General features: G+C 26.2%; 1 protein-coding gene across 1 annotated transcript in view; it reads left to right on the top strand.

The window, feature by feature from the left end:
• Nucleotides 1–1,798: 1,798 nt before the first annotated feature.
• LOC124912125 (E3 ubiquitin-protein ligase RNF13-like) overlaps nt 1,799–8,005 on the top strand; it is an 8,986-nt gene continuing 2,779 nt past the window's right edge. The window contains exons 1-2 of the mRNA XM_047452691.1: nt 1,799–1,897; nt 3,073–3,133. Coding sequence (XP_047308647.1) covers nt 1,799–1,897; nt 3,073–3,133 — 160 coding nt within the window. The remainder of the gene's footprint in view (nt 1,898–3,072; nt 3,134–8,005) is intronic.

The following is an 8,005-nucleotide window of genomic DNA, read 5'->3' on the forward strand; positions in this document are numbered from 1 at the left end:
TTAATTTAAAAATGATTTTGGTTTGATTATTTTCGTTTCTGTTTTTTTTTTTTCATTTATGTTATTTACAAACTCATACATATGTTACATACTATACATGGTTAAGACTTAAAATTAAACCAAAACAATTAAACAAACTAATGCAAGACAATAATGAAATACGCAAAGGTAAATCACGCATAACTTTTGAATTAAAGGCAAAGAAAACAAATTAAAGAGGTCAGGAAGCCTTACACATATTTGACGTTTTTTATTGTAAAAAGAAGTTAACCGAAAATCTTAAAAAAAAACTTTAGACAAAACCCACAATAGTTCGTATTTTTTATTGCAAAAAAGAAGCTAACCTTAAATCTTAAACAAAAACTTTAGACACAAGTGTTTTTCTTGGGTTTTGTAGATGGGAGCAAATATGAGCAGCCTAGGACACAAAGAGTGAAAATATTTTTGGATCCTTAAGTGGTGTACCATGAGAATTTAGGTTTTTATTTATATAGGAGAGTTAAGATGGAAACCCTAAGCCCAAAGCCCATTAATAACAAACTTTATGTCATGACTTTAATCAATTGCTTTACACTTCTTGAATTTCGAAATTCAAGCTTCCCATCATTTTTCTTCATGACATTCTTATAAGAATTTAGGAGGGTACATATGTTTCTTCATGGTTGGAACTTGGGTCGGTTGTTGAGTTGGGTCACCGACTGAGTCCCGGACTTATGCATTGACTTGACTTTGACTTGATTTTGATCTTAACCTGGACTTGGACTTTCATTATTTCGAAATTAGGCATTTCATTTGGTGGATCTTTTGGTCTTCTTCATCACTTCTTGAATCGTTAATGAATCTTGGCATTCTTAAATATTTGTTATGAAATCACTTTTGACGTGTTTTTTATTTCACATTATCCCTACAAAATAGAAACAAACTTATATTAATTAAAATAAAATCCTAACTAACACCTAATTATGATAACAAACAAATTAAATCTCTAATTTGAATTAGTGAACTAACTAAGTTTTCTATATAAAATCAAACTAATTCTCTAATTTAGAAAATGATAAAAGATAAAAGACCAATTCTTATATATCTTTATATTATCCTATTTTCTAACTAATTTAATCTAATTTAACAATGTAAATTAAAATTAAACAAAATTTAATTAAAAACTATTATATATAGGGGTGGGTGGATACGGTATACGTTAATGTTTTTTTCATATCTTATACCTTATTGAAATTTTTGGTAATGCAAAAAATGCATACCTTTATCTTATCTTAATTTCGATGGGTTCGGATCTGCTGTCCCATCTTACTGTACCAGATGGTGTCCCATTTCTAAAACGACATCGTTTTAACATATTAAAAAAAAATAACAACCCAAACGGAAAAGTGAGTGACCGTCAATGTCCTTCTCTCTCTTCTCATTATTTCCATATTTCCACCCATCCTTCTTCTCTCTTCCATATTTCCACCCATCCTTCTTCTCTCTTCTCATTGCTATCCCAATTATCTTCATCCCCTCTCCATCTTTACTTGCTGCAAATTCGATCACATATTACATCTTAAAACATTCATTATATAATTAATACAAGTATAAGATCATAGATCAAGATAAATTTGCTAGAAATTAACCTTGGTATTGCTATCAAATAGATTGGGAAGACAAAGTCTGAAATATATATCCTTCTTAGACAGATTCCGACCATCAAATAACTTGTTTACAAGATTCTTATATTTTGTATAAAATATTTAAATATATATATATATATATGGGTAGAATCGAGCTAGTTAAGAGCGTCGTCATGGGAATAATCGGGTATTGGTGTCCACAGTTGGTACTTCCGAAGAAGGTGATGAGGGAGCTGAATTCTTTGATGCGTGATTCATTTGGGGCAACCAAGGTAGAGGGGTAAAAAGTTTAAGTGGATTGATCTTTACCAGCCAAAAAGCGAGGGCGGTATCAGACTAAAGAGCAGCGTTGAGTGGAATAGAGCGCTCACTTACAAGCATTTGTGGGCGATTTAACAAAAAAACAAAACTCTCTTTGTGTGAAATGGGTTCACTCACGATTTATGAAACGGGAGGCGAGTGTATGGATAAGTAAAATCAAAGACGAAATGACATGGTCACTCATAAAGATATTGAAACTTAAAACAAAGTCGCACCACTTTTCGACATACGTTTGTGAGATGGTCGAGATACGTTGTTTTGAAACGACCCCTGCTTTGAAAAATAACCCCTAGTTTTTAAAGAAGAGTTCTGAAATGTGCGTATAAGAAGGAATTGCTTGTCTGCTACGGTTAGAGTTTTTAAGGATGGACAATGGGATTCAGTACTCCTACTACGCTTACCGGAAGGGAAGCAGGTTCTTGATCGGTTTAATGGCATTCATGATTTCAATTTGCTTTCTTGATTAGTCTAGCAAAGTCACAGTAATCTTATTGGATTTGTTCATTTTAAAAGAAAATAATCATATTTAATTCTAATTTAAAGGAATAAAAAATAACAAACTTAATTAAACTAATCTAATTTAAATAAAAACAAAACAACCAACATAATTATTTAAAACAGTTATCTTAATTAATGAAAACAAAATAACAAAAAATATACTTAACCGCAATTATTTTTAAAGCTTTTTAAAAAAAAACGATAATATATTTATTTGGTATATTTTTATTTTATTTTATAAATATCTAAGATAATTAACTAAATAAAACTTGAAATATTCTAACAGTAATAATTTACCTATTATAACTTACACATATTACTACCTTAACTTTTTAAAATTCAAAATCAATTATTCTTGAAAATTCAATTATTTTAAAAATAAAAATCAACTATTCTTGAAAATTTAATTATTTTAAAAATAGTTATTTTATGAAATATAAAAATTGGGAGGTAAAAATGAGTGTTTACATAAGTAGGTAGATAACGAGAATTAGTCTCAACAACAATAACTAATTAACACACAAAAACCTCACAATCCATCCCTCAAAAAATTGTAAATACCAATGACAATGAATGACCTCCTCGATCCCAGTTCTTCCCTTAGAAGCTTCTTCCTTTTATTTTATAGGCGTCGATTCTTCAAATGGGCTGCCGCGATCGATCTTCGGAGTTGGAAACGGAAGCTATTGGTCAGTCAGTCCGCCTTCTTCTTCTTCTTCTTCTTCGAATGGGGTGGAGATATGCTCGGTCTGTCTCTCTCTTGGAATGGGGTTTGGAAAAGAAATAGTCCCAGGAATGAAATAATAGACTCACCTTCTTCTTTCTGTTAATTCTTCTTTCCTTCCTTCCATAAGATCAACGCTCCACGTACGTCAAGAGAAGGCGGATGACTCGGAAAGTTGTTGAACCAAAAGTAATAATTTCTTCGACCAACTAATATTATGTTTAAGCTTGATCAAAAAACATCCTTCCATGAAATTTTATATCACCTAAACATATTACATAGATTTTATGTTCATGTCTAGATGATATAAAACTCCAAGAATCGAAGCTCTTTCATCAAGCTTTTTTCTAAAGTGTTTTGTGGTGAAAAAAAATACTATTTGTGTTTTGATTTATATAAATCAATTTATAACTTATTATGAGAAAAAAATGGATAGATAGTTTAATTATTATTATATATTTTGAGAAAAAAAAATGGATATGTAGTTTAATTATTATTATATATTTTTTAAGTACATCCACAACTTTCAAATATATTGAGAAAATATTGGATAGATATCATCACATTAGTATTTAGTTTATAAAGGAAAATAATTTATCTCAAGATAAATGTCATGGATAAAAATAAGAAAACAAAATGTGAAATTACTAACTTTTAATAGTAAATATAATTTATTGATTATTTTTTTTACTTTTAATTTTAACAAAATAACAATTTAAATAAAAATTATCTATTTAGATTTTTTTGAGTAATAGAATATAATTAAATAACTAATTTATTATTTATCTTGATTTTGTTTGAATTATGAAAACAAATAAAATATTTAATGAGCTTTATGTTAAATTTAATTTAAATAATAATAACGATTATTATAATAATGTAAACAATTATTTTATTATAACATTCTCCTTGAGATGCCTCGTCAACAAGTATTAGCCAACTCAAAATTGAGATAAAAAAAAAAAGAGCAAATCATTGTAAATTTTAAAAAAAACATGCATATTATAAACAAAGTTTTTAATGAAATTTTCAAAATGGAATATCACTTGTATTTTCTTTTCTCATATGTTCTAAATATTATGAAAGTTTAAAACATAAAAAAAAAAAATTAATCATATTTTCTTTTCTTTTCCCGAGAATGCACTATTTTATGTTTTTAATAAAAGCTGCAGGTTGCAGGTTGTGATGCCTGAGCCATTTAAATAACCCAACTCATTCAAACATTTTTTCACTCCCTTTTCATCAATCACATCACTCAATTCATTATTCAAAATACTAAAATACTTTTTATTTTAAATTATTATTTATTATTTTATTATTATATATCAATACATTTTAAATAATTTTACTACAAATATTCTCACATTTTCAAAATCATCACCAATCATTATTTATTTTCGCCCTCTACGTTATTAGAAAAACCCCAATCCGAATAAGACATTGTTTATGAGGAAACGATGTTCATTCATGAATACATAGGGTGGAGAATTCATCATATGTGCCCAGCCCAGCATGACCTGTGTCCCAGCATCATGGGCAGATCATTATATATGTAAAAGAAAAAGGAGGGTTACGGATATGCCCAACTCTGATTTTTTTAATTATTATATTATATAATATATTCTGTAATATAGGAATATTAGTTATATATTTAATTAATAAATATATATTTTAAATATATTAATATATTTTTTTATTAACATTATTCTTGTAATATATTTTTAATATTATAACATATTTTAAATTATAAAAATATTTTATATTTTTCTATTAATTATATTAACATGTTTTAAGGGTAAAATTCTCAAATTTTTCTATAGGAATATTAATTATATATTTAATTAATAAATATATATTTTAAATAAATTAATACCTTTTTCTATTAATTATATTAACATGTTTTATTATTTTAAAAAATGTAATTTTATAATAATTTTAAAAAATGTAATTATAATACTTAAAATTAAAATAGTATCAAATAAAAATAACATTTAATTATTAAGAGAAAAGGGCGTGCGGACGGAAGTATTTGAGTGTTTTGACTGACCAAGTACAACATGTGTCTGCTCTCAGCTGAGGTGAAAGATTGATTTGACAAAATAAATGGACAGCGGATAGTGTGGCTCTAATAACTTGTTTTATGATTTGGGGTTATTCTAATAATAAATGAGCTATTTTTAAAAGTCAATTATATCAATCTAAAACTTGCAAGAACAATTTGTAAGGAGTATGTTAAAAACTTTATTTTTTTTAATTCGAGAAAAAGGTAAATGAGTTGTCTCACAAAGCCCAAACAACCAAATCTAAACCGTTTTTCTTTAAAATCCATCCTCACATCCCTTCTGAGGCGGAATTCAAGCGAAATTAAGTAAGGCACGAGGTTCCCGATAATTACCGAGGTGCGGACCACCCTTAAAGACAGCCTTCTTGAGCAAATAAAACCAAAAGAAGACATTTTTTTTTACGGGCCGATTTAAACACGTACAATAATAATATATTTAATTATTAGTGGTTAAACAAATTTTAAAATTTTGTTTCATTTATTAAGAATTAGTCAAAAATATAATTAATTTAAAATCCAATTTAATACCTCCACCTAAATTAAACATCTCATTTGGGATTTGAGAATAAAATAAATTATGATGCGAACTATCAAGTTAGAAAAAAATTGTGGACCATTTTTAGACATGATAGAATTTTTATTCATTAATTTCAGTTTTAATATTATCAAACTATTTTATTTTCATTATATTTATCTTAAAAATATATATAATATAGTAGAAAATAAATATAGACATAAATGTTATAAGAGGACAAAGTATCAACTATAATTATAATACACATTTATTATTTTTAACTGAAACTACTATTCGTTAATAGTTAATATAATTTATGTGATTTTTTTTTACTTTTTAATATAAATAAAATAATTCAGATAAAAACCATATAGTAATATATTTAAAATTTAATAATTTCTCAACTCTAGTATAACAAAATAACTATTTTCTTTGGTTGGATTATGATTATATATTAAGTGAAAAAAAAAAAAAAACATTAAATATGAGTATAAGGTATAGGTATAGGGTTTCTATATATTTAATTAAGTTTAAAATATATTTTTATACGTAATCAAGTTTTTCTATTATTATTTTTATTATACAATATTATTTTAATAATTAAATTATTCAATTTAATCCATTAAAATATTAAAATAATTTTACTTTTTTATTAAATTTAAATATTAAATAAAAACTATTTTAATAGTTACAATTAAAAAATTCAAATAATTACCTTTTTATCAAACAATCATTTTTTAGACAATTTTCAAAAACCAAGATCAAACAAAAAAAAACTAGAAAAAAAATGTTTCTTAAATTATCTACTTTATCTTATTAAGCTCATATTTTTTTACTTTTCTAATATGTTCTAAATATTAATTGAGGTTTAAAAAATATATAAAAAAATAGATTAATATATGGATCCTCTTCATGAGTAAATCATTATCAATTTCCTACCCAAGAGGATATATTAGACTATTCCACTGTCAATATCTAATTCGCTCGATTTTTTTTTTTTTTTTTTTTTTTTTTCTATTTCGCAATTTTTTTTATCGAATCTAATGAGTAAGTTAGATATATAATAAATTAAATTTATCGTAGACAACAAACTAATGAGTTTGATCAAAATGGGTCGTTCCATGAAACTTGATATTGTTGAAACTTATTACATATATTTGTGTGTAATGTATTTCAACAAGATCGAGCTTCAAGAAACAAAACTATTTCATCCAAGTTTGATGTATTTTGAGGAGAAAGTAAATTGCCAAAACAATTAAACATATCCTTTCCTACTTTGATTTATATAAATCAATTTATAAAAAAATAGAGAAAAAATGGATAGAATATAGGAATCCAGTTTAAAATATTTTCAAATAAAATATTTAGCAAGTTTCTCAACAGGAATGACAACCATTATAGCTTTAGCATCGGAATAACAGTGTCTCCCTCAAATACTAGCCAACTCAAACATAAAATTCATAATGAGATTTGAGTTTAAAAAAGATGGAGGAAAATAAATTAATTGATAATAATTTTAATAAAATGTACTTAAAGAGTATTAATATATATATAATAATAAAACAAAAATTATTTTAATATTCTGGTTAATGAATTGAATGTTGTGGTGGATGAAAGAAGAAATAAAATAATGTTTTATGTAACATGTTGTGTATGTGACTTATATACACATGTTAATTAAGTTTAGAGTTAATGGGTTGGTCCTATAGTAGTTTAGTTTTTGTGACTTAATGTATTACTCTATAAATGTCATGTAATATAGGGTTTTAACCCTAATAGTGAAATAATATATTTGACGGTACTCCCGAGGACATAGTCAGTTTGGACGAACCTCGTTATATCTTGTATTCTTTCTTTTGTTTCCTTTGTTTTCATTAGTTTGAATCTCGAATAGTATTTCTCTGGAAAGATATGTTCAACAACAAAATGGTGTGGTAGAAATGATAACATATCCATTATTGAGAAGGCAAGGTGCTTGAGGTTGAATGTGAGGCTTCCTAAAGTTTTTGGGTAGAAGTTGTGAATATGACGGATTACTTCTTTAATAGATCATCACGGGAATCATTGAGATGTAAAGTTATTGAAGAAGTGTGGACATATAATGTAGTTGGTTACAAGAAATGTGTTAAAAAATACAATTTTGGGGATTCAACTTCAAAGAGAACTGTGATCAGTAGAGATACAATATTTGATGAGCAATATATGTTTCGCTAGACTAAAGACAACATTATGAAAAAATTTCTCTATTTCAAATACAGTAC

This window comes from Impatiens glandulifera, chromosome 1 (assembly GCF_907164915.1).
Source record: "Impatiens glandulifera chromosome 1, dImpGla2.1, whole genome shotgun sequence".
Lineage (NCBI taxonomy): Eukaryota > Viridiplantae > Streptophyta > Magnoliopsida > Ericales > Balsaminaceae > Impatiens > Impatiens glandulifera.